General features: G+C 32.4%; 2 protein-coding genes and 1 long non-coding RNA gene across 3 annotated transcripts; 1 reads left to right on the top strand and 2 right to left on the bottom strand.

Annotated features, from left to right (window-relative positions):
* Positions 1-2512: 2512 nt before the first annotated feature.
* On the bottom strand, positions 2513-8380 carry LOC134690932 (perlucin-like protein). The gene is made up of 5 exons (XM_063551105.1): positions 8282-8380; positions 5556-5659; positions 5181-5271; positions 3473-3683; positions 2513-2537 (listed from the first exon to the last, which is right to left on the bottom strand). Exons 1-5 carry the CDS (start codon positions 8331-8333, stop codon positions 2513-2515), a joined length of 483 nt encoding a protein of 160 aa, XP_063407175.1. The 5' UTR covers positions 8334-8380.
* A 6244-nt stretch (positions 8381-14624) lies between these two features.
* LOC134690933 (uncharacterized) lies at positions 14625-16458 on the bottom strand. The gene is made up of 3 exons (XR_010102057.1): positions 16367-16458; positions 15980-16057; positions 14625-15570 (listed from the first exon to the last, which is right to left on the bottom strand). It is a non-coding gene; the product is annotated as an uncharacterized LOC134690933 (long non-coding RNA).
* A 458-nt stretch (positions 16459-16916) lies between these two features.
* LOC134689899 (perlucin-like protein) lies at positions 16917-19941 on the top strand. Its single transcript, XM_063549865.1, has 4 exons — positions 16917-17006; positions 17963-18069; positions 18554-18644; positions 19730-19941. The coding sequence occupies exons 1-4, from the start codon at positions 16976-16978 to the stop codon at positions 19939-19941; spliced, it is 441 nt and encodes a 146-aa protein (XP_063405935.1). The 5' UTR covers positions 16917-16975.
* The last annotated feature ends 7827 nt before the right edge of the window (positions 19942-27768 follow it).

Below are 27768 nucleotides of genomic sequence, written 5' to 3'. Positions count from 1 at the left end.
CTGGAAATGTGATGGCGGGTCACATATCATTTACATTAACCATTGGCCATTGGCCAAATCGGCCGATTAACAGTTATAAAACACATATATCGGCCAAATCGGCAGTTAAAGGCATGGTCAATCAATCTAATGGCATTTAAAGGCAATGCCAATCGGTGCTGATCAGCCCGTTGGCAGTATAAGAGTTAAGCTTTGTATAAAACCACCAAAACAACATCTGATAAACAAATTTAATAATACTTTTAGATATTTGGATGATATTTTGGTTCTCAATAATGACGACTTCAGTATGTATATTAATGAAATTTATCCTGCAGAACTTACTTTAAATAAAGCTAATACTAATAATGACCACTGCCCTTTCCTCGATCTTGATATCTATATCACTAACGGAAAGCTGAATACTAAAATTTATGATAAAAGGGATGATTTTTCATTTCCTATCGTTAATTATCCGTTTTTAGATGGTGACGTTCCCTTGTCACCATCTTACGGTGTTTATATATCTCAACTTGTACGATTCGCTCGTGTTTGTAACAATGTTTTAGATTTTAACGAGAGAAATTTATGTATTACTGAAAAATTATTAGACCAGGGTTTTCGATATCACAAACTAGTCAAAACTTTTACTAAATTTTATCATCGGTATAAAAACATCGTTCGTAAATATAGCTCAACATGCAGACTTTTTATACGTTCAGGTATTTCACATCCAATTTTTTATGGAAATATTCTTTATAAAGCACAAAGGTGTCAGTATTCACCTCAGAAACTTATAAAACCTTTAAATAGACTGATTAAGAAGGGATATAATTACGATACTGTTGTCAAGTCATTAAAGATTGCATATTTTGGCGTTAATATTGAGTCACTGATAAGGTCTTTGCGTCGGAACTAAAGACATTTATTCTAAAAACAGTTGTTGGCATGACACGGGTTATGTTCTTCTCATATATGTTATGATGGTATGATACTAAACCCCTAACGGGAAAGATTGTGCCTGATGTTAATATGATGAAATCATAATCTTTCAGTCAGTTTAATTGAAGTCTGGAGCTGGCATGTCAGTTAACTGCTAGTAGTCTGTTGTTATTTGTGTATTATTGTCATTTTGTTTATTTTCTTTGGTTGCATCTTCTGACATCAGACTAGGACTTCTCTTGAACTGAATTTTAATGTGCGTATTGTTATGCGTTTATTTTTCTACATTGGTTAGAGGTATAGGGGGAGGGTTGAGATCTCACAAACATGTTTAACCCCGCCTCATTTTTGCGCCTGTCCCAAGTCAGGAGCCTCTGGCCTTTGTTAGTCTTGTATTATTTTTTTATTAGTTTCTTGTGTACAATTTGGAAATTAGTATGGCGTTCATTATCACTGAACTAGTATATATTTGTTTAGGGGCCAGCTGAAGGACGCCTCCGGGTGCGGGAATTTCTCGCTACATTGAAGACCTGTTGGTGACCTTCTGCTGTTGGTTTTTTTATTTGGTCGGGTTGTTGTCTCTTTGACACATTCCCCATTTCCATTCTCAATTTTATAACTTGGACTTGGCATGGATAGGAATAAGTGTTTGAATCATTGTATTTTTCAAATTTTGGAGTGATTTGTCAAAGTATTTATATTATTTTCGATTTCTGTCATCGAGATATTTATTTAAAGGAGAAGGTCCGGTAAGGGTCGATTTTGGCCTCAAATTTCAGGTTCATGTAACGAAAGTTTTTGGACACTTTTTAAACACTTAAGTGTCTATTTCAATTGATTCGATTAGTTTATGTGAAAGATTTTAACTGATTTAGTCATTAAAAACGCTCTGATATAAGCTAAAATATGAAAAATCTATCAAATATACCAAGCAACATCACTTTTCAGATGGTTTTTGTCAAAAATGAAAGTGGCCGCATCCGTGTTCATCCCCAATCTTTATATATGTTTTGTATTTTCATCAAATACAACTTACATTTCAATAATTAATTACTTTTCATTTAAACCTGTTAAACCAGACATCTGAAATCTGTCAATATTAAATTAAAAAAATAAAAAATAAAAAACGAGTTTGTTATTAATTGATGCTAACAGAGGGACGAACGATACCAGAGGGACAGTCAAACTCATAAATCGAAAATAAACGTACAACGCCATGGCTAAAAATGAAAAAGACAAACAGACAAACAACAGTATGCATGACACAACATAGAAAACTAAAGAATGAGCAACACGAACCCCACCAACAATAAGGGGTGATATCAGGTGCTCCGGGAGGGTAAGCAGATCCTGTTCCACATGTGTCACCCATCGTGTTAATCATTTCATAACACGCATGTATTCTCAGCAGTTTTTAATAAACAAATTTAACTAAGAAATATCTTTTTTTAGCAATGGGTGGTTAACATATTACTACCAATCACTCCTACATTGTTGTTCTCGTACAAAAAGGTAAATAGATTAAAAAATAAAACACTGTTAAACATTAATTGGTTGCTGCAGTTTAATCGCTGCTATATCTGTTCACTTTTTATCCAACGATCGGACTTTCCAAACTGCAATAGATAACAAAAAAAGTTGATAACTAAATCAAACATATACAAAAAATACTGGCAACAACATACACATCGTAATTTTCAAATGTCACCAGCTGTCTTTTAACTAAAACAAGATGTTTCATATTTTTGTCCTCAGAGCTTAGTACTGTTTTGCAATGTTATCATTTTTTAATCAAGGGTCAAGTTTTGTCACTATTTTGCTGACGAAACGCCCATGTGCCGTACACAGTCATATTTCTAGAATTTTCGATAATTATTTTTAAACTTTTTAGAAAAAAAGTACAACTAGTATTACAATTATGCATTTGGATCGTTAATGAGGCAACATATAATTTACAAGGAAACACAAACAAAAGAAGGCAGATTTTAAAAATGTGAATAGCATTTCAATTGATACAGTACATGTATTTATATGAACTATTTCTCTCCTTTTTGTAAAGAAAAGTATAAATTAAGTAATGTTTGCATGAATTCATTATTTCGATTATTAATCTGAACAACTACATTGTAACATCAATGCGAGAGAAAAAAAGATTTCAGAACTTTATTAGTACATACGTATTCCTATTTAAATTTTCATCAAACTATTCAGTGGCCAATTTAGCAATAATAACATATTATTGTTCATTTTGGAATATTTGTAAGAATATATATATCTTGACGAATGAACTGGTGAACAAAGACAGCACACAAAACGGGTCAAATGAAATTTAACAGAATGATAGACAGAATAAAGAAAAAGAAAAAAAACATTATACGTTACTTTATAAAATGCTTTCCACAACCTTCAATTCAATCGGGAGTAATATTCGATATTCCGGGTTAGTAGATATGTTTTTAATGTAATTGGTTCACTATGGCGGCAACTCGCGATTAAATCATCGATTTAAAAAAAAATGTTTTTAAAGGAAATCAGCTTTAAATTTCCTTACGTTTTCTCACAAACATATTTGAAATGATCCGTGCAAGGCGCATCATTCCAGAATGTTTTGTAGCCTCCGCCCGTCAACACACAGTCTTCCCGACCCCCACTATTGGTCGGTTCTCCTGGGTACCAGTTTGAATAATCGAAAGCGGCGTTAGTTGATGCCCATTCCCATTGTCCCTCAGAAAATTCATCTGTTCCATCCAACCAGAACAGTCCTGCACAGCAACAAATTTTGAAACATGTAGACATTCTGATCATAATTTTATTTAAATTTAATTTGTTTTTATACAGTATCATGAGTACGTATTCACAACTCAGAATTTTTTATTGAATAATTTAATGCAAGATGCAAGTTGGGTAATTTTTTTTGTGTGAACAGATTCATGCTTTGAAAAACTCATGGATGTTTAAGGTTTACCATTAAGTTTTCGTTTATTTTTTTGTATCACGGATTGTTTGTATTTACAAATGTATGTAACGCAGTCTTTACTAAAGCCTCGGTCACACCTTACCGGATAGCACGAATGGACGTCTAACGGATAAAAATAAAAGTTGTCCGTTGACGAAAATGTTATCCGTTGGGAGTCCGTTGATGTACTGACCGAATACAACGGACGTGTAACAAATGCATAACGGACACACACCGGATATGCAACGTACGAGAAACGGAAACGTACTGGACAGAACGGATGTCGCACGTTCATCCAACGGACGAGTACCGCATAAAACGGTATACGGAAAAATTAAAGGCGACAATAATAATAAATGTAAGTCGCATAAATATTCAAAATGTTTCTGTGTAACTGGCTTTAGTTTGTTCTTCAAAATGCCGCCAGAGGGCAGTGTCTGGTCTGAATAAGAGCTGGTTGATTTTGAAGACGTGATCTTACTCTAAGATCGAGTATGAATAATAAGAATTCATGAACCTTAAGAAATCTGACATACCAATAATTGGAATTTCTGACGCGAAATTTTCAATTGGCATTTGTCCGTTTCAGATCCGCTCATCATCCGTTTTATCCGTTCTACGTCCGGTAGAAATCCGTTTCTCATTCGTTTTATCCGTTAAACGTCCGGTAGAAGTCCGTTGGTGAATTTATCTTCCAGACCTCCAATGGATGTATAACGGACACGTAACGGATACAAAACGGAAACGGACGAGTACCGTACAAAACAGACGCCTACCGGACGTTCAAAGGACATTTCATCCGTTGGACGTCCGTTCAAAGTTTTGAACATGCTCAAAAAAATTTACCGGACAGAACGGACGTCGACGGATAAAACGTATGCTAAATGGACATGTAACGGATATGGACGGACGTCTAACGGATAAGATCGGACATCTAACGGACATGAACGGATTGAAAAAAAGTTATCCGATAGGCATCTGTTCGAGCTATCCGTTAAGGTGTGACCGAGGCTTAAAAAAAGACATCCAAAAAATAAGAAACAGTAGAATCAATTTCCAACTTCAAAGTACTAAGTAATAACAAGTTTCTTTGCCGTGCAAGTACACGAATTATATTTGTATTTTGTGTATGTTTCTGTAATCTCTATGAACTCAAATTTGTTTTAGATCTTAACATAATGGATTTGGTTTTCAAAAAGAAATCTGTTTGACATTGATTTGATAATAAGTTGTCTAGAAAACAGAATTTCATAATTGAAAGAAATTGAAATCTTGGTGTAATGCATAGTGCGAAGTTTCCAACCTCCAAGTTTAGTCATCACAGACCATATGAACGTGTTTTCTTCATCTGTCTCTATGATAGCAAGTTCTGCATGATGTGCTTGGCAAGAAGCCTGTAAAAAAGATGAAAATATTGATGACAATATCATTAATAATAATATCTAATTGATTAATCATGATAACACTGAGAATAGAATTATTTGATATTAACAAACAATATTGAATGACGACGCTATAATAATCAAGTATCGGAGTTTGAAGACATTAACATCTTGGCCTTGGGGGACACTGAAGAGGCGAAATCATAGACCAAATGCTTGTTTTGAACAGCAAATTCACTAATGTTTGATGCAGTATCTATAATCCCGTCTGAAGTTCATTATACTAATTAACCTACAGAAGCAGTATCCCAGTTCTTCATATTATCGCTGAAGTAATAACATGATGTACTATGATGAGTCCAACCATTTGGACATTGACAAACACAATTCTGGAAACATACTGGAAAATATAATAATTGTTATAAACTTTCTAAGTTGTACATTAAAGTTAAATTTATCAGAAGAGAACCAGTTTCTACTGTGTTCAATAACTGTTGTTAAAGAATGTATTTAACTTGTTATATGATAAACGAATGAAATTAATGTTTGATTCGCGTCAACACTTTTTTGTGCAATAATTTCGGTTTAAGCAGAAGTTGAGCTCGTGTCGGTCCGACAAACACTTCAAAATGTTTGAAGATTCTCGTAAAATTTGCGAACTGTTTTGGATTACACGACTACACACAACGTTTTACCTAGGTGTTACAGCTTAAATTTCCTCTTCTGATATCACGATTATTGTTGATAAAAGACAACGCAATCACAACACAGGTCTTGTGACAATCGAATTAACAAAATCAATATCGTTCCTGTTTTACACTTCATGATATTTTATAAAAGTTGCTTAGTCTTTAATTTTCTCTGTTTTGTGTTGTGCTCTATTATTTGTCGGTTTGTCTATTTCTTTTTTAGCCATGGCGTTGTCAGTTCAATTTCGATCTATGAGTTTGACTGTCCCTTTGTATCTTTCGCCCCTCTTTTATCTGTATTTAAAAAAAACATTTGACGGACACACCAATTATAATACTAACTGGGTCAACTTCCGATTATTAAATTACATATTAAATATAATAGTTATCAAAGGTACCAGGATTATAATTTAGTACGCCAGACGCGCGTTTCGTCTATAACGTGCGTGATACAATATTGTTTTTCAGTCCGACATATAAGTGAACACATAGTTGATAAACCTGAAGATCATAACACATTATTTTCTACAGATAAAATAAATGTATATACATTGTAGATTTGATTTAATAATTCTATAATAAGTGCATTTTTTTTTGTCTGACACTACCGTTCAAAACTGTATATCTTCATATTTTGATTACTTACAGCCTCTAGTATTACTATTATTCGTAAAAGAAAACAGTATAAGTTTAATTTTTAATTATATGTCACTTACATCAGACTTTACAAATTTCACGGGAATCTTCAAACATTTTGAAAGTGTTTGTCGGACCGACACGAGCTGACACAAACAGTAATATATCCATCTATAATTTGATTGTGCCGATAAAAATATGAAGAATATTTTTTTGATTGAATGATAGCACCATGAACATTGTATTATAACGTTGAACAATGGCGACAAAATCAGATTTAGATTATCTTATAGGTTTTATGATGGAAATATATTCTAAGGTAACTAATCTCTCATCTAGGATGGACCCCGTTGAGAAAAACTAGACTCGTCCAATTTGTGCAGTTAAATTCAAGGAAGGATTTAAATTTGACATGCGTAGCACTAAGAATTCATTGTACGAAAAAAAACATCGAAATGCAATCTTATGGTTCAAACATCAACTTCCTTTTTGTAAGCGCTTACTTGTTTTTTGTTTCGTTTTTAGTTGACTTTATGCGTTGCAGTAGCTTCTTGAATAAGATGCTTTTGTTTTGTTTTAAGTAATATGATTTCCTGATGCTTTTGAGGTAAATACTATGAAGTGTGTATTCGCTGTTATTGGCATGTTTGAGAAAGAAACAAAACAAAAGCATGGGAAGTGTGGGAAATGTACATTTCATGAACAATAGAAACACAATAGGTCAAAAGAATGAATCAGTAAATTTTACTAAAACGCAAATATCACACGTTGTTGTAAGTATTAATCTGTATAGATAATCGGATTTTCTACACATTGATATCGTAAAATATCAGCCGCGATGTGAACCTTATTAGCGAGTGAGCGTAGCGAACGAGCTAAAAAGTTTCACATTGTGTCGAGCGGCTGATATTTTACGATATCTATACGTAGAAAACCCGATTATCTGTTTATCGTACTATAAATGTTTTTTTTCCTCTCCCAAAGACAGTTTTACGATTGACGAAAGCAAGCTTGCCGTCTCCTCTCGCATTGTGACGTCGCTGATAATTTCTCCTGTCAAATTGTGACGTCGCTGATAATGCCTGGTCTCGTTTTGAAGTCTTGATACGAGAATTACTGAGCGACAGAGCAGGGTGAAATAGGCTTAGGAAAGGACGATATTTTCATGTATACGGTTGCCATTGTGGTACAGTATCACTTATTGTACAGCAAAAATGAAGCATTTGGGATATAGCTTGAAATTAATGCAGACAATGTAAAAGAGGTCAGACATTTTTGAGTATCATAAGGCTTTACTTATATAGCATATATAGTACGTTATTGGACATTGTCTACATACAGTTATCAAATCTGAAGTTATTGTTCTACTATAAGTTAATATTTTTATACATGCATAATAAGAGTCAGTATAAGGTATATTGTTTTTTTATAAAGTTAATAACGTCCTTTCTAGTGCTTGTACTCCTTATATACGATCAACTTTTTAATCCACTTTTAAAAGAAATTATACCAACCTTTGAATGATTAGGTATGATAATGAAGAAATCATTACTGAATACAATATCATACATAACATATAAATGCATAAAATAAATATATAAAATCAATAGTGCTCACTGTCAAAATTATACATAATCTACGAACGATTTTATTTATTCTGATATTAGTTTATAAAAAAAGTTTATTGACATACATACCAAGTAAACATATCAAAATGATATACAGCATGTTTTGTTTACACAATGCCATCGAATATGTTATCCTGATGCGTGCTTCTTAACCATGTTAACATTTTACATGTCTTATCATGATTATGTAGGCACGTTCAAATAAAACGTCGACTGATAGCAAAAGTTAGAGATAATGTTGATTTAAAGATAATTGACACATATATATGTATTTGTACGTCGTTAGCATTTCAAATAGTATGAATTTTACCGACAGATTGCTATAAAACGTAGGCTATCAATAACGTTTAGTCTGAAATATTTATAAATAATAATTTATAATATAGTGAAAATTGCACATGTCGCAACATTTTGTTAGTTTACTCTCTTTATTACATTACCTTATTTCATAACTAAAGGGGTTAATGATTGTGCTGTTTTCTATGACAAGGTTAACATATTTGCTTGATAGATTTCCGTGTATTTGTGTTCCTCATTTATCTTGTTTTAAAAATCTATACCAGTTGCGTCACTCACTGTACATAATACTATTATGTTCGTTCTGCCATTGTTTCTGCCGATTTAGTAATGGATTGGCCAAAGTAAAGAATGAACAAATAATAAAAATAATATTATTTGGTGTAAAAGAATAAAGATGTTCAACATACATTCAGTTTATTCCATCAAACAAAGTGTTAATAATTGTGTCAAATTATTGATAATTTATTCAACAGGGGTAAAACTGATCATCGCAATTGCGTTAACTGTGATCTCAATATGGCGGAGCCCAACACAGGTTTTTGACAAATGCGTAAACAACTATCGTTCTTTAACATAAAAACACCATTTGCATAAGTTTACAATTTATCTTTTCCATAATTGAGCAGAACAATCAGATATCAAATCGACGACATGGGTGTCTATTCGGTTTGATCTGAAAAATGCAAAACCTCCGATTTAAAAAAAAATAATACAACGGACGAAGAACATTTCAATTTATTTGTTCCTCAATTTTCACTTCTGCTCTTCCATTATTGACTCAAGGACCCCCCCCCCCCCCCCAAAAAAAAAAAAAAAAAGAAAATCTAGTGCACCGTTTTATGTAACGACGTATTTGAGTGGAATATTTGGTCTTGAACACGTAAAAGTAAAAGAAATTAATACATCATATCGCTTCAGATTGAATCATTTTTATATCGCAAGGCTACATACAAATGGACTGTACTAAAAAATGAAATATATGTGTCAAGTTAAATACCTTTTTAATGAATCACAAAATAGAAATAGAGTAGATGTGTTCCAATATCAAATGTTGACTTAAAGTACTTGACGACAGATTTTTGATATAAAAAAAAGATGAGGTATGATTGCCAACAAGACACCTCCACAAGACAGCAACATGACACAGAAACTAACAACTACAGTTGGGTGAAGACCAAGCATTACATGTAAACGGGCCTAACAAATTAACGCGGCGTTTACTCGCGTACACTTCATGTTAACACCGTGTTAACTCCGAAATTTAAGTAGACATAAATAGTAAACGAGCGTTAGTTTTGCGTTTACCTCCGCGTTAACGTAAAAGCCGAGCGTCTTCTAATTTGTAAAGATCAAACGGGCGTTCACTTTCGCGTTTACTTTGCGTAAACGCGAGAAAGGCGTGTCTTCTATTTTTGTTAAAAAGAAGTAAACGTCCGTATGCTGTTTGTAGTAAACTCGCGTTAACGGAGTTTGTCTTCGTATCCTGGATATTTTGACCTAATACATCACATGATAAGGTACATAAAAATATCCATCTGTCTATTTTCGATCAATTGTTGGCGATTGCATTTAATGAAATGACACGTCTTTATTTGATTTATTGAAAATAAATCATTGCATATGTAAATTTTGAACAAAAAAATAGAAAATCCGCTTTTAAAAAATTTTGAAACTGACTTTTTTTGCAATTAACAAATGCACACGACGATTATTTTATAATTTACACAATTAGTTAACTCGAAAAGTAAACGCTCGTTTACTTTCAAGTGCACGTACAAATACAATTGAGAAATCTGTAGTAAAAGCCCGTTTACTTTTACGTGCACGTAAAATTAAACTTCTGAAATCTGAAGTAAACGGTCGTTTTCTACTGACTAAACGGACACAGAGTAAACGCGCGTTTACTCGAGTAGACATTAGAAATTTCCATAATGACAGCGTTAACGTAAATGGAGTAAACGGGCATTTACTAGCAAACGCGAAATTTAAAGTAAACAAACGAAATATGTGCACGCCGCGTTAACTTGCGTTTACTTTATGTAATGCTTGGTCTGCACCAAGCTGTATTGGTCAACGCACGGTCTTCAACAATAAAACAAGCCCATAACGCATATCCAGCTATAAAAGACCTTAAAAAGACTATATAAAACAATCCAAACGAAAAACTAACGGCCTAATTCAGGTAGAGTAAATAAATAAATAACAAATATATAAATCATAAACAAACGACAACCACTGAGTTACAGGCTCCTGACTACGGACAGTTACATGCATACATGTACAGAATATGACGAGATTAAACATGTCTACGGGATCATAACCCCACATATTATACAACAGTTTAAGGGTGATTGAATACAGAAAAGTGCATTAACTGATACTCATTAATTAATCTGCGGTAATATCCTGCAAAACCAATAAATTGCCTTTTTTCCTCTGGAGTTTTCGGTGTTGGCCAATTCTTAATTTTTTCTATCTTATCTGGGTCAGTTTCAACTCCTTCCTCTGAGACTATATGACCTTTATACTTTACCTTTGGTTTAAAGAAGGTACATTTAGCTGGTGCCATTTTCAAACAAGCATCTCTAATTCTGTCAAAAACAACTTTCAATCTCTCCATGTGTTCTTCAAATGTTCTAGAAAATATAATGATGTCATCTATAAATATGCAACATATTTTCAAGTGTAAGTCTCCTAAGCAATCTTGCATTAGACGCCGATAAGTTGCAGGCGAGTTAGATAATCCAAATGGCATCCTACAAAATCCTCTAATTCTGTCAAAAACAACTTTCAATCTCTCCATGTGTTCTTCAAATGTTCTAGAACATATAATGATGTCATCTATAAATATGCAACATATTTTCAAGTGTAAGTCTCCTAAGCAATCTTGCATTAGACGACGATAAGTTGCAGGCGAGTTAGATAATCCAAATGGCATACTACAAAATTCAAAAAATCCTAAAGGGCCTACAGTAAAAGCAGTGCGCTCTATGTGAGGTTCGTAAATCTCGACTTGGTGATAGCCCGATTTCATGTCGACGGTAGAAAAGTACTTATCTCCTGCAAGACAGTCGAGTATTTCCTCTATACGTAAAATAGCATATGCATCAAGACGAGACTTTTTGTTGAGTTGTCTTAAATCAACACACATTCTTAGACTCTTATCTTTCTTCCTTACTAGAACTACATTTGATGAGAACGGACTATGTGATTTCCTTATAATACCTGTTCGCATTAATTGCTGTAAGTGGGATCGGACTTCTTCAAACATTGAAGGCGGTATTTGACGGTATTTTTGCTTAAACGGTCTATCATCCTCTAATTCTATCTTATGTTGTAAAATTGTAGTATGTCCCATATCTGAGTCGCCTTTCGAAAATATATCTGAGTAATCATGGATAAGTTGTTTTCCTTTTTCAAGTTCCTGGGTCGTTAAGTTATCTTTACTAACCTTAACTTGTTCTAAAAGAGGTGGAGTAAATTCCAAGTTTTCAGATCCAATATTGTCCTCAATAGATACAGGCTGTATTTCGCAAAGTAAAGCATGTGGTTGAATATTTACTGTTCTTGTTGTTACATTGCTAATATCAACTGAGATGTCATGATTCTGATGAAATTGATACTCAATGAGTGACGGTGATAAATCTAAATCAGACGGTATAATGGAATTCTTAGTTGGATGTATCATAGCTGATGTATTGCAGTACGGAAGTTCTTTATCAATGTAGCCTGGTAAAGTAACATTACTGTTCGGTGGTATAATAATGTTGATATTTCCAGCAAATTTAACAATACCTAAACGATGGTTATTGCGGCTAAGTTCCTTTTCCTTAAGTAATATACTTCTGAACGATGAATACCACGGAGTTGTTAATTTAGAAGTTTGTAAAAATCTTTCTCCATATTCGTATCGGCATTTTTCCATAATTGATGTTAATACATTCGTTCCTAGTAATAATGGTACCTGGTTGTTATACGGACTATCTGGTATTACAAGTAAAATACATGTATGTGGTCCTCCTATATCATTTAGGCTGATGTTCACTGCAATAAAACCATCATACGGTAGCATTGTTCCTCCTGCACATTCAATTTTGAGTATAGTATTTAAAGATTGAAGTTCTATGTTGCTCAAATAATTTTGATGAAAAGATCTACTAATAGTTGAAACGGTTGATCCTGTATCCAAAAGTGCCTTAACGTTGATATCTTCTATACTTACCTCTGATTCTGTTGGTTTACCTAAAAGTCCAGGTGGTAAAATATTTTTCAAAGTAAAATCTATGTTTTTCTCTTCAGTTGTTGGGCCTTCGTTGTTGAAGTCTGTAATCGGCCTCGCATCACAGGCTAATACCGGTTTAACAGATTGCCATCTTTGTCATGTGTTGCCCGGCAAAATCTTGCAATATGGTTTGGCATCTTACATCTCCTGCATATAATTGGTATATCCTTGTTCATGTTGTTGAAATTTGAATTAGGAGCAAAGTTTGGATTGTTGTACCTTGGTTGAAATCCTCCATTATAACCTCTGTATCCTCTATTATTGCCTCTAAATCCTCCTCTATACGGCTGACTACCTCTAGCACCAGAATATCCCGACGGATTATTAAACCTTGGAGCACCAGTGTATCCCGAAGTATCGGAGTATCCTTGAGCACCTAAATATCCTTGAGCATCTGAGTTTTCCGGAGCACCTGTATATGTCGGAGCACCTTTCTCTATCTTTTCTAGTCTAGTGTTTATCTGCTGTATAAGAACTTTTAAATCTGGCTCTGTTTCCTCATCATCAGTTTTGTAGATTTTTTAGATATGTTTTAGTGTTTGTTTTTAATGATGGGTTGTCTACAATATGTTCTCGTTCGATTTTCCTCAGTACCATTCTTAATTCATCAAAAGTTTTATATTTCTCCTTTTCATAATGTGCTTTGTCTTTTAATTCAGGTCTTAAACCTTTATACAGCATATCATGGAGCATTCCGTCAGATTCTGTCTTTTTCACTTTGCCATTTATTAACGCTTGACTCAATATGTCTTCAAGTCGGCAACTCCATGTAGATACATCTTCCTCCTCTTTCTGTTTGGTATTATAAAATTCGGACATAATAGTTTCTTTCTCATCTATGTTTCCAAATATACAATCAGACTTTTGTAATATATCAAATATTGCTGCATGTTCTCCTAAATGCATAAGTACCACACCAGCCTCACCTTTGACTGATCGCCTGACGGCCTGAGTAATAGCTTCAACGGAATGTGTTTTCTCATTTAAAAGGCATCTAATATCATGTCTCCGTAAATCATACCTTGTGTTTTCACCTTTTACTGTCCTATCATTTCCCTGAACAGTTCAAGGTGGATGAACGTAAGGTGTTGATGTTTTAGGTTGAGGTTCAGTAATATTCGGTTTTACATCCGCTTGCTTTCCTTGTTGTTGTAAATAGCTCTGCATCCATGCAGCAAATTCCTCAGGAGTATTCGCTTTCGGTTCGACATTCATCGCTTCTAATGTTTCCAACAAATCCCTATATTTCTCGCCAAGTTCAGCCATTTTTCCAATTTAATAATATCGTGACGACTCAGATATATAATACGGTGTACGCAATCGTCTTATACTAAATATATTCAAGTAAAGTATCGCTAACTATATCAATGTAACTATAGTTGATATTCAATCACGCAAATATCTGAAAATTCAATATGGGGCTTGGGCAATATCTATTTTATTCTGTATCAAAATACTCAAAATTCTAGTATCAAAATATTCTCAAACTAACGTCAATATATGTACATGTATATCTACAGCACCATCATAAATCGTAACTCAAGTAATCTTATCTATCAAATCGAATAACTAGTCTGAGTCAACTGTAAAATGTCAAACTCAGTATGATAAGTCTCAATCACGTAATATGACACTAGTCTCGAATCACTAAAATGACAACTGAGTACAAGAATGGGTCAATAGTATGCCAACTAGCAACGTCTAGATGTGTAAAGTAACACTATAGAATAGTAAAGTCAACGACCAAAGTGTGTAACGGCCACAAGCAGGTATAAGTATATGAAGTAGTAGATAAGGGTTCAAACACTCACAGTAACATTCTCAGATTCAAATAAAAAAAAATGTATACCCTAACTACACTAATCACAAATAATAATGTGTAGCATAACTCAAATCAATGTCAAATGCTATTATATACCAACTAATATATAATAAATACAAAGTAAACAAGTACACATGTACTCAATACCAAGTATCAATAAAGGTCAAGATTATACTAATGACCTACTTTCAAATTCACAAAAATATTATACCAAATATTTTATATACACACTTGATCAAGTAAATAAACCTTATACATGTAACCGGTTTAATGTAAATGTGCACAATAATCAACTGTGGTATATGTACATGTCAACATAAATGTAAACTGTACATCCAGTAAGTTGAAGTACAATATAAACACAAAATTTACAAAGTACAAATACACACAAATAAACAAAGAGTCAACACATAAATAATGTACTGCTAGCTAGCTTATCTCAGAAATTCAAATGTTTATGCAAAATGACAATGTCAAAATGGAATAAACACAAGAAATTCAAAATATAATGACACAATACCCAATGTTCAATAACAAAAACCAAAATAAATTTTCTGGATTTGTTTTCTAAGTTTTTCAACACATGTATTTCATAAATAAATCATGTAATTTTTATGACAATACTTCAATTCATTACCCAAGTGTATATTCTCACCATATTAATAAGCTTGGATACATTATAGTCACCGTTTCAGGTTAAAATAATTGAAAATTTAATCTTCATTCACAAAAACCACATTGTTTTCTGTTGATGTCAATATCTAGGATGTTCCGGTTTCACAATTCACACATGCGCAAGTATCACCACCGAGAGGTTCTGTATGGGTACACTAGCTCAATGGATTACCATTACCAAAATCACGTTGGGCGCCATTTGTAGACTCATCAAGTTGGGCGTAATAAACACTTGAGTTGGGTTCTATTGGTTTATTATAGTAATCCTGAATAAACACCCTGTAACATATAGAATACACAAAAAGTCACAATACATACGTTCAAAGAACGATAACTCTAATCATTATCTCCATATTATTAAAATGGAATATAAATTATCCAAGTAGCTAACTTCAGTTCGAAATATACCATAATTTATAAAATATGTTTTACTACAAATCATAAGCATTTATACCAAAGTCTATTTCCGGTAACTGTTCAATATGCAATTCCACAGATATCATTAACACCTTGTGTCAATGATCATTATCTACAGTAATCGATTCTAATACACTATTGTATTCGGAGATATTCGTAAACTAAACAATAACACATTACAAACACAGACAAGACACACATAAATTAAAACACATAGTAAAAATAGAAAACACGTAAACAAATAAACATGTAAACACAGAACACAGCTTACCGTGTATATAATACAAGGGCTGAGCAGTGCTCCTCTATAAAGTTACTGTATTCTATACTATACTTCACATACTGGAATCTGAATATAAAGAAATATGACTTCATAAGTCTTAATGTCAAAAATAGTAAATAATATAGTTAAACTCAATGTAAGACAATATTCTATGCTGGAATCTAATAGCAGCCAAATATGAAAAATAATACAATAACTGTAATATTCTTTCTGTCTTGCAAATACCAACTTAAAGTAAAAATATGAACTCTTTCATACTCATGGAAATCAAAGTGAACTTTCATACTCATTTTCATAACACATTCATATCTTTTATACCAAGATAAAAATATAGAAATAAATACATCAAATACTAATGTAAAGAATATCACTGACCTGAATATAAGGAATGGTTTCCAGAATAAGAATAAATAGAATATATCAATCACAATCAAGTATAGTGTTCTCTGTGTAGAATTTGAAAAGAGAGTGCCTCAATAGCAAAGGAGTTCACAGAGTAACCAATCGGAATAAAGAAATAGAAAACCCAGGATGTAAATACCAAAGTGAATAGAAAATCAAAGTACTGTCATACTGTATACTCTGTCAACAAGTCAGTGCATGAACAAATATATACAAATACTATTTATTAACATAAATGCTATAATCAAGCTGTACTACAAATGTATGTTCAAAATATACAGAAAACAATTGATATTAACGAAGAGAATAACAAAACATTGAAAAAAAGGGGAGGTAAAAAAATGTTCTGTCTCCAAGAACTTATTCATGTTATTATCTTTGATACTTTTTTTTTCTAAAATTCACCAGTCATAAAACTTTTCTTCAACAGTTTACCTGCTTTTGACCACTTTCTGAATGCCCGCAATTTCGCGATAAAGGTTTACATGGACTTGTTGATAGAACCGCGATAAGAAATATCATAAGATACAAGGCGTACACATAAGATTATATATTCATACATCGAAGTACTTGTATGAGGACATGTGGTACTACATTTTCATATGTTTATTTGGTATGTCACCTTAATTTCTTTAATTTACGAAGATGAATTGGTAATAATGTTCCGAGATTTTTACAGAATTATAAACTATATATGAAGACCCAATTTCCGGCGCAGAGTTCATATCCGTTCCATACATGCTTTGCAATACTGCATTTATATTGAGTGTAGTGTTACAAAGTATTGAACGGAACGGATATATGAGCTCTGCGCCGGAGATTGAGGAAGACCATGCTACTTTATATTATGACTGAAACTTTTTGTTTTTTTTATAATTGTATTGATCAAATAAATAAAAACATAATGGTAGGTTAATATGGTCTCAATTGTTGAGTAGAAATTATACATGATATAAGAAAAAAGATGTGGTATGATAGCCAATGAGACAATTCTCCACTAGAGACAAAAATAACACAGAAATTAACAAATGTAGGCCACCGTACGGCCTTCAACAATCAACAAAACCCAAACCACATAGTCAGCTACAAAAGGCACCGAAATAACAATTTAAAACAATTCAAACAAGAAAACTAACGGCCTAATTTATGTAAAAATTGAACAGAAAACAAAAATGCAACACATAAACAAACGACAATCACTGAATAACAGGCTCCTGACCTGTGACAGCCACATACATACAGAATGTGACGGGGTCAAACAAGTTAGTATATCGACTTTAGAATACGTGACAGGGGCATGTTTACAAAACATATTACACCAATAAAAAAATAATACAGCTGGTAAATCAAAATACATTACTTGATCGTCAGAAGCCGAAACTCAAGAATGAGGGTGGTTTTATATGGGTTCTACGAATTCCTTCATCAAAATACAAACTAGCCACCATGATATAGTCAATAGTATTGAAAGGGGCAATTAACACCAACGATATATCAATCTTAATTACTGACAAAGTGTACGGTTCTATACAATTTTATTAAAATATAAAACAATGATTATTTTTGAAGCATGTGCCTTCCAGAGTGTTATTTGTCAATGTAGAAACGGTTGGATTCAGCATAGTACATCATGTTATTACTTCAGCGATAACACGAAGAACTGGGATTCTTCCTCTGTATGTAATAGTTTGGAATTAACTTATAATAAACAGTAGTAATTTCACTGCCGAAAATGCGCATTTTATCAACAAATTTGTCTCTTCAGTGAGGAAATTTTGATTAAAAGGGGGAATGTGGTAAAAAGACAACAACTCGACCAATAATCCCCAAAACAGCCCAGGGTCACCAATGTGTCTTAAAACAGCGAGAGCATCCCGCACCCAGAGTCGGCTTCACTTTACTCATTAACTAAAATGTGTATTAGTTCAGTTAAAATTGACGTCGCTTGTCAAAACATGGCTATACGCAAAATAAGGCAATGCAAGTCATCTAGTTCTTATAAAAAAAATCACATTGTCCAGTTTTTTTCACATTTAAACGTTTAATACTTTAAAAAGTACCAAGAGTATACAATGTCAGTGTTATCACTCCTGAATATTGTGAGTAATGATTTAAATATAGTTAGTATTATTGTCATCTTTATTGTCATATATCTTGCAGGCTTCATGTCAGGCACATCATGCAGAGCTTGCTAGCATAGAGACAAGAGAAGAAAATACGTTCATATGGTCTGAAATGAATAAACTTGGTGGTAAGAATTAAATACTACATAGTGTATATGAATACAATGGAACAATTCCCATCAATTTAAAAAAAAAAAAGTATTAACAAAAATACCGAATAGCAAGTTAAATTTTAAAAGAGGGAAGTCCATAAAACACACCTACGGCATTTCTTTGAAATTTGACGTTTCAAGAAAGCGGTTATTGTTCTTTGCTGTCCTCAATCTTTGTGCCGACATAATAAAAGAATATTAGGAGTCAGTGCCTTTTTAATGTATAGTTGAGGGTTGATGAAAAAGTAAATAAAGACAAACATATATGATATGTTCATAGAAGAAACAATTTTTGTCGGTTCCAAACCTTTTAGATTATTTGTTGGACGAAATGCGTATCGGTATGACCATATCCAATATACCAATATGATACGACCATACCGGTACATACTACGATGTATTGAAAAATCAATTTTGCTGTAAAATGTAGAAAGCATCACCAAAAGATGTCATTAATTTTTAGAGATTTACGAATCAAAATTCATTTTCAATTACATAATAATTTGTGTGATTAATAGATTAATTTCAAATTATTACAAAAACGTTTACACGGTCATTTTCGATTTTTTTTTCTTAGCAACTTTGGTCAATTAATTGACGAACTATCTAACTGAAATGTGTAGCCAAAAGAGAACGGCATTACTCATCAGCAGTTGGTTATTTAACTCTCATTTATATTTCTTACTTTGTTTTTTTTAAAGTTATTATTAGATCCATATGTACTTTATATTCAAATGAGTAAATGCATATGGCTAAATTACTCACATGCACCGGAATATGTAAAAAAAAAATGTGATATGATTGCCAATGAGAATACTCGTCACAAAAGACCAAATGACAAAGAAATTTAAAACTAAAGTTTGTACGGCCTTCTATTATGAGAAAATCCCATACCGCAGTCAATTATAAAAGGCCCCGAAATGACAAAGTAAAAACATCTCCCCAAGAGTAAACTATCGGTTTGATTAAATTAAATGTACTAAACAATAAACAAAAACCACTGTATTTGATACAAAACTATTGAAAATATAACAAAAATGAAAACAATTCCTGCTATACAGGATATTTTTGGTTGGATGGAACAAATGAATATTCTGAAGGGAAATGGGAATGGGCGTCAACTGGTTATGCTTTGGATTATTCAAACTGGTATCCAGGAGAACCTAATAATGATGGGGAGGAAGACTGTCTGATGACGGGCGGAAGCTTCAAAACATTCTGGAATGATGACAATTGCGGGAGTCATCAAAAATTTATTTGCGAGAAAAAGTAGGTAGATATACATTTAAATTTATTTTAGAGTCGGATATATCTATTTTGATATTTCTTGAAACTTAACCAACTTAATATTTAATAACGTTAAAGCAATAATACCTAATATCACTTACACTATTATCTAAAGATCTAAATCATATACAGATTTTCAGGTTGGTATTTTAACGTCTTCTATACATCTGTCTATTTATAAAAGATATGACTTATCTTAAACGATTGGACATTTGACGTCATAAAACAATGCGTGATGTTAGATTTGAGGCGCATTCATTTTGAGGTTCACTTGAAGTACTTTTGAGCGCATACTTGTCAATAGCAGTACAAAAGAAACAAAACTGACCCCGATTTGTTGTCAGTTATCCAATAATTGCAATCCCGAATGCACGTAAAAAAATCTGAACTTCCAGCGTTATTGACAAAAAAGTGGAATAACAAACAGCAATGAAATACTTCTTGATTTACTCACCTATGCATTAATTGTTTGAACCTAGATTTTTTGTATTTTTGTAAGAACATCTTCACCGTTTAACAATTTATGAATGTAATACGAGTTTTACTTAAGGTTCATCATAACAAATGGCCAAATATGGCCGTTAAATCACCTCAAAAACTTCTCTGTGTACAGACTTACCTGTCCTGTTTTGAAAGTTTTAATGCCTAGCATCCACTAGATATATAAAGGTTTAATGCATTTTGTGTTTAAGAAAGATATACACTTTCTTGGTTTTTGATGAGTATTTTGTTTTTTCGTTTTTGCTTAAGGTGTAAAAATAAACAAACACATAAATTACTTTGATAATGTTCACTCACTGACTCAGATACACTCTTTAACTCACCCAGAGTAATGAAGATACCTCTTGTCCATGTCAATTAATGACAATCAAAACAATACAAACCGGTTTTTTTACCTGCGTTATAGTTATACCACAACTTAGTTAATTGTCACACCTTTTGCATGAAGGAAAAAAATGCCCATCAAAATCCAAAAGAGATTGTATCTTTCTGAAACACAAAATGCATTTAATTCTTTTATATCTAGTGGATGCCAGGCATTAAAACTTTTCCAACTTCACAGGTAAGTCTGTACTCAGAGTAATTTTTGACATGTAAATTCAGCCATATTTGTTCGTTTGTTATGATGAACTTTAATATCCTTTTTAAAACATTATCATTGTAAAGTGCCATCATAATGTATAAGATTTAATTTTTAAACGAAAACAAAATATTAATCCAATGACCACAAACTCTTACATGAGAGACGCCACTTGCAGAGACAAGCGAACATTTTATTATGAATATGAGTATAATATTATGGAAAGTTCATATAAATACACAGGTTTTAAGCACCAGCCCAGTAGTCAGCACTTCGGTATTGACATGAATATCAATTAATAATCTGTGGTCTTTTTTATAAATTTCCTGTTTATAAAACTTTCAATTTTCCGAAAAACTAAGGATTTTCTTGTCCCAGGAAAAGGCACAACTTATTAGAATTTATGATACCAAATGCTCTGCAACTTTGCACTTGTTTGGCTTTATATATATATAAGAAAATGTTAGTGCCGATGAGACAACTCTCTATTCAAATAACATTTGAAAAAAAGTAAACTATTATAGGTCAATGTACGGCTTTCAACAAGGAGCCTTGGCTGACACCGAACAACAAGCTATAAAGGACCCCCAATTACTAGTGGAAAACCATTCAAACGGGAAAACCAACGGTCTTATCTTTTTTTTTAAAACGAGCAACGAGAAACACGTATAAATTACATAAACAAACGACATCTAAAACATTTTTAATATGAGCGTCACTGAGGAGTCATATAGACGAAACGCACGTCTGGCGTACTAAATTAAAATCCTTGTACTTTTGCTAACCAATTAAGCAGCTTGTACTGGTTTCCCCATACTTGTAGTCCACAAATTTGAAAATACATAATAAAATTATTAATATTATTAATTTGGCAAATTGCTACTGTACACTTTGACTGCAATTGCTCGAATGTCTTTAACCACATGAGTTCACTCGTGCATGAACTCAATTTCCCAATCAACCCGACCATACAATAATCAACCAAACACGTGTCAACTATAAACAAACAACATGTTCGATTTTGTACAACTTAGATAAATACATAGAATATATGTTCAGAGGAATGTTCCTATTTTATGCATTAACTGCTCAGAAAATCATAGTCCGTTATCTCTCAAAATACAATTCTAAAATAACTTTGTCTTGCAATTTTCAAAACTAATTGATCAAAAGAATATGTTCTGAAAAGTATTTTATATTGAAGAAACATTTTACAGTACAGTGTATGCCCAAGTACTTAATATGTTTGCATTTGTTCGTCTCTTTCAGGTTGGAGAATACAATCGTGGGATAAAGAATGAACAAATATGACAGAGAATTAAACAACAATATGACTGTGTTAATTTATTTAAGTACGTTTTACATTTAGTCAGAATAAACTACAATACCGAAATGTTCGACAGTACGATGAAAGAAATTAGGAAATCTGATATGAATTCGACAAAATCAACTGAAAAGAATACAAATGATGACATATAATGATTGATTGTGCTTGTTATAAAAATGATATCTACATTTTATCTGATTATGTACATGTACACATCCATTTACCCCTTGATATAATATATGAAGAAATAAGCTAGTATGCAATGATATTCAATATGTATATCATGCAGGCACAAAATTAAAAAAAAAGTATGATTTGGTTCATTGAAATAAAGGAGTTGGTCCGATTTTTGCCTCAAACAAGTTCATGTAACGAAAGATTTTGGACACTTGATTCGATTAGTTTAAGTGAAAGATTTTAACTGTTTTAGTCATTAAAAACGCTCCGATTCAAGATTGAATATTATTATGAGAATCCTATCCAAAATGCCATAGAACGTTACTTTTTAGATGTTTTTTTTCAAAAATGAAAATGTTCGTCCTCAATCTTTATATATATTATGTATCATCATCACATACAACTATCATTTCAATATTATGAATGAGACGAATGAGGCAACTTTCATTTAAGACGGAAATCGTCTAAAATTTAGCTGATAGCTAAAATTGGGAAAATTTAAGTAATTTAGCATGACTTAATGATGCTAGTATCCGATCTATGTGCAATGTATTGTCAAAAACAGCCCATATTTATCTATCGAATAAATAGCTTAGAGATTACATTTTCACAATTTTGTAAAACTGCTATATATTGGGGCCAAAAAGAGGTCTTTCTGAACCTACTCCTTTGGCTAAGATTTAAGCCATTATGCCACATATCTATATCTATATTTATTTATATTTATAAAAAAACCCTCTGCAAATGCACCTCACTATACAAAAAAAAAGGATAAAGGTACATGTGGTTGAGATCATTTTCTATTCTAAAGAAAAATTATCGGAAAAACGTGGTTTTAATTCGTTGTTCGTTGTCTAATCTTTCGTTTGGTATATATTTTTTTTTTAAATGCTGATTTTCTTTTGTCTTGTTTTCTTTGTTATTGAAAATAATTTGGTTGAATAACCTGTCGGTTTTTTTTTATCATTATAGATTGCTTCATTGCACTGGAATTCTGTAAATAAATACAATCAACAAATTAATAAAGTTTGCAGAAATTCCGTTATCGTAATTGCTAGACATCGTAATCACATTCCAATTAAGGAAGCTAGTTGAACACAAATAAAATGTTAAAAAAAAAATAACGAGATTAAAAAAAAATCCATTATGTTTGATTAAGCAATTTTTAAAGGACTATAAACTATCTACAAAAACAATAAAAAACGGAGTTATGATTCATTGGAAACTAATAAAAATTTTAAATTAAGAATGCCTTAAAAAAGATTTAAAATATTTTTAGAATTACAAAAGCGTCACAATCATAAAACTGGCAAAAATACCATGAACATAGCTTCAAAAGGAATACAAATATTACAAGTTCAATTGAAATAGTTGTTAATTTAATTTATTGTGTACTTTGCATCGAAAAACATCTGTTACAAAAATGAGAGAACTAAAGAGATTCTTAAGAACGTCACTTTTTCAAACCTATTCTTCTAATGTTGTCATTTGATTGAATAAGATGCTGAACGTCTGCACGAAAACGTTTCTTTTCAACTACGACCTCCGAAATTTTGTTGGTGATATCTAATATAAATGATCCGAAATGTCATTTATTTTAGACAATATGACCTACCTGTAGACGGAGCTCAATGCCCAAATCAAGTCTTGAGGCATATTTCAATATAACACAGTTTTGACTGCGGTACCCCTATTTTTTTGTCATTTAAATAACATATTATATCATTAACATGATTAATTCGTATATTTTATCAAATTTGATTCGTTTAGGGATAGTCGCATGTTAAAAGAGGGACGAAAGATACCAAAGGGACAGTCAAACTCATAAATCTAAAACAAACTGACAACGTCATGGCTAAAAATGAAAAAGACAAACAGAAAAAACAATAGTACACATGACACAACATAGAAAACTAAAGAATAAACAACACGAACCCCACCAAAAACTAGGAGTGATCTCAGGTGCTCCGGAAGGGTAAGCAGATCCTGTTCCATATTTGGCACCCGTCGTGTTGCTGATGTGATAACAAATCCGGTAAATAGTCTAATTCGGTAGGTCACATTCATGAAAGGGAAGGGGTTTGTAGTTACGACGTAAGAAACATATCCGATATCATTTGTGAAACGGTTATTCCTTAACGGTCAACCAACTAGTGATGGCGTCCGTAAAATTTACGAAGGGATGATTTCAACTTCACCATTTGGAACTCTTGGTGTAATAGTTTCCTTGTTATCAGCAACCCACTATCAAGAAAATCATGATAGGAAATGCAAGCATGGGAATATCGTATCAATTGGGAGATATATACCCCGTATGCAGGTGCTGCTGGAATGTTGCTACTTAGAAATGAAAAGTTGGAAAGCTGAAATCATCTCTTCTGTCGTAAAGTTTTGTTTTCAACCGACCCTCATTGTCAATTTCGAGATGGAAGTCAAGATATGAAGCCGACTTAACTGTATCTGTAGTATCCTTTATCTCTAGTTCGATGGGATAGATGCGTTCCACATAGTCATCAAATTTTAAATTGTTTAGTGAAAGAACATCATTTATATAGCGGAAAGTAGAGTTAAAGATATTGATTACTTTTTATCTTTCTTCATAAGAAGTTCCTGCATGAAGTCAGCCTCATAATGATAAAGACACAATTCGGCAAGTAGAGGGGCACAGTTTGTTTCCATTGTAATGCCGACAGTCTGTTGAAAAACACCTCCTCTGAACGTAACAAATATGTTGTCAATCAAGAAATCAAGCATCATGATAATACCAGTTTAAGAATGTTTTGTTTGAATTAGAATGATTCTTTACAAAAAAGGATTTATCCCTCCCGAAGACAGGATACTTGTATCTACGTTTGCCATTCTTTTCTATGAAGCAAAGTAATACCAACTCTTTCAATTTGTCTTTTAGTTTGGAATGTGGAATACTTGTGTAAAGAGTAGAAAAGTCAAATGTTTTAATACTGTTACAAGATGAAAGAGAGTTAGATTGTATGTACTCTAAAAGATCTTTGGAATTTTTAAGTATCCACATCTGATTCACGCCACCTCTAAAATAAGAATAGGCAGTTTAACAATAAATTTGAAGCCCGTCTTTGATTTCTGATAAAATAGATGTTAATTATTTAGAAAGAGGTTTGTGGAGCACTTGGAAGACCCAGCAATATACCGTTGCTTTTAAAGACACTTATGTAGTTTAGGTATCCAATACAGTGATTCCATATTTTCAAAGGTAGAGAGAAAACGGCGGAAAGCAAAAAGCATGTTGCAAGGTTATTTTTGGAATATCTTAAAACCGATGTACGTTGTGACGTCATGCAATGAATTTCAGAATATTGTTATACGATCATAAACGTTTTCAAACAAATGATATCTGTGAACGATTATTTGACGAAAAAAAAATCTAATACATAAGAAGACAAAAAAAAAAGCAATTGAAATAACAACTTATATTTTGTTATTGTCAAGAAGACAATAGGATATCTTTTTAAAAAATTCCAACAAAATCAAATGACGATTTTGATACAGATACATGTTTGGTCGGACATTAATAATATATCAAATATAGCCTTTCTATGAGCATGATGAGGTCAATACATGATTTATCGACCCCAATAAGTATATAGACCTCAGACTTCGTATAATATCTGTTTGTTTCTTTCACATATCATTGTCAATAAAATGGAAATGTATTTGACTCTCATACAATGAGGCTATAAAGCCCGAATTAATCCACAATTTTCTAAATAAAATAAATGCCTGTACAAAGTCAGACATATGACAGTCGTTATCCGTTCGTCTTAAGTGTTTTATGTTTTTGATTATGGATTTCGGTAATAAGTTTTCATCCGAGTTAAATATTTTTGTTGTTTCCTTTTCATTCATAAAACCAAAGGTTAACAGTGTTTTTTCTAAGATAGCCATAATTGAAAATAAAAATCAACATTAATCACTTATATAAAATCAAAGTCAAAGCCACATTCGCCATTACAGTAATGTTGGGTGTTTTGCAAAATATACGCCATGGCCACCCGGAAATTTCAATATGACAGCTTTTTCCAAGATGTTCGTCTCATATATTAAACCCTACAAATATTATATTTATTATACAAGTTCAAATTTGGAATGTTAGAAGTGCTGGATGTTTCGAACAATATTCCGAAGTTAAACTTGAATAAGATATTAAAACAAACACAAACAATCAGTCATGACTTAAAGGAAAGCGAGATTATGGGTAAAAATGTCGCACAGTGCGTTAATTTTAATCAGATAAGCAGAACATGACATGAGGTTTATAGCCTTGAAACACAAATTCCTTTTCGTGGTAAACAGGCTTAGTGCAAGATTTACCCAGTAATACTATTTATAAACATTATATTACGATATGATTAATTGTAATGTTAGTTTCCACGTTTACAAATCCTGCAAACATCAAAGAAAACCAAAACAGATGAATTATAACACTTCTAGACGGTCATTCGACTTTGTTTCTATGGTAATCTATAACAATTACACCATTCTATGCAATTGTTTTCAACATAATTAGTTTTACAAATTGATAATAAGTTTCAGGTCAATCCGATACCGATATCAATAGTTTTTTTCATGTATTTTCCGATTGAAGTTAGAAAACCAAAGCGGGTTCAAACATTTGGAACGGAGACTTTATCACATTTCAATACAAATATGTATGTTTCAGGCTAAATTCAGTCACGTTATAACAAAGTGTATTCTATACTATTATATCTCACCAAAAGGACCGTTTTGAGAATGGTTTTAATTCATTTTTAGATTAAATCGAATAATTAAAACAATATGGATTTAAGAAAGGATATATGACGGATAACTTCATAATGACAACTTTGTGTATTTTATGTCAAACATAAACTAATGAAACAAACAAAATCCTTTTGTGTCAAGGATTGTGTGAACTAGCAAAACATTGCCACATATTTATGTTTCTTCGAAGAAAGGCAAACACATTATTATTTTCTGTCGTTCGTTACCAATACTTAGACTGAAAACAATATTGTCAGATGCTTTATATCCATCGATCACTAACTGACGATTAAAATGAAAAAAATTAAAAGTTATATCAATTAAATTTTACCAACATAATCTCTTGTCCTATCAAAGATTTACATGAACGTGCCAACTATATAAGCACGATAAGAGCTATTGAATGTGAAGAAGCACGGATAAGGATCATATATACACGAATCTAAGGCATT

The sequence above is a fragment of the Mytilus trossulus genome, chromosome 11, assembly GCF_036588685.1.
Source record: "Mytilus trossulus isolate FHL-02 chromosome 11, PNRI_Mtr1.1.1.hap1, whole genome shotgun sequence".
Taxonomy (NCBI): Eukaryota; Metazoa; Mollusca; class Bivalvia; order Mytilida; family Mytilidae; genus Mytilus; species Mytilus trossulus.
The sequence above is the reverse complement of the archived record's forward strand: the minus strand, read 5'-3'. Positions and strand labels throughout refer to the sequence as shown.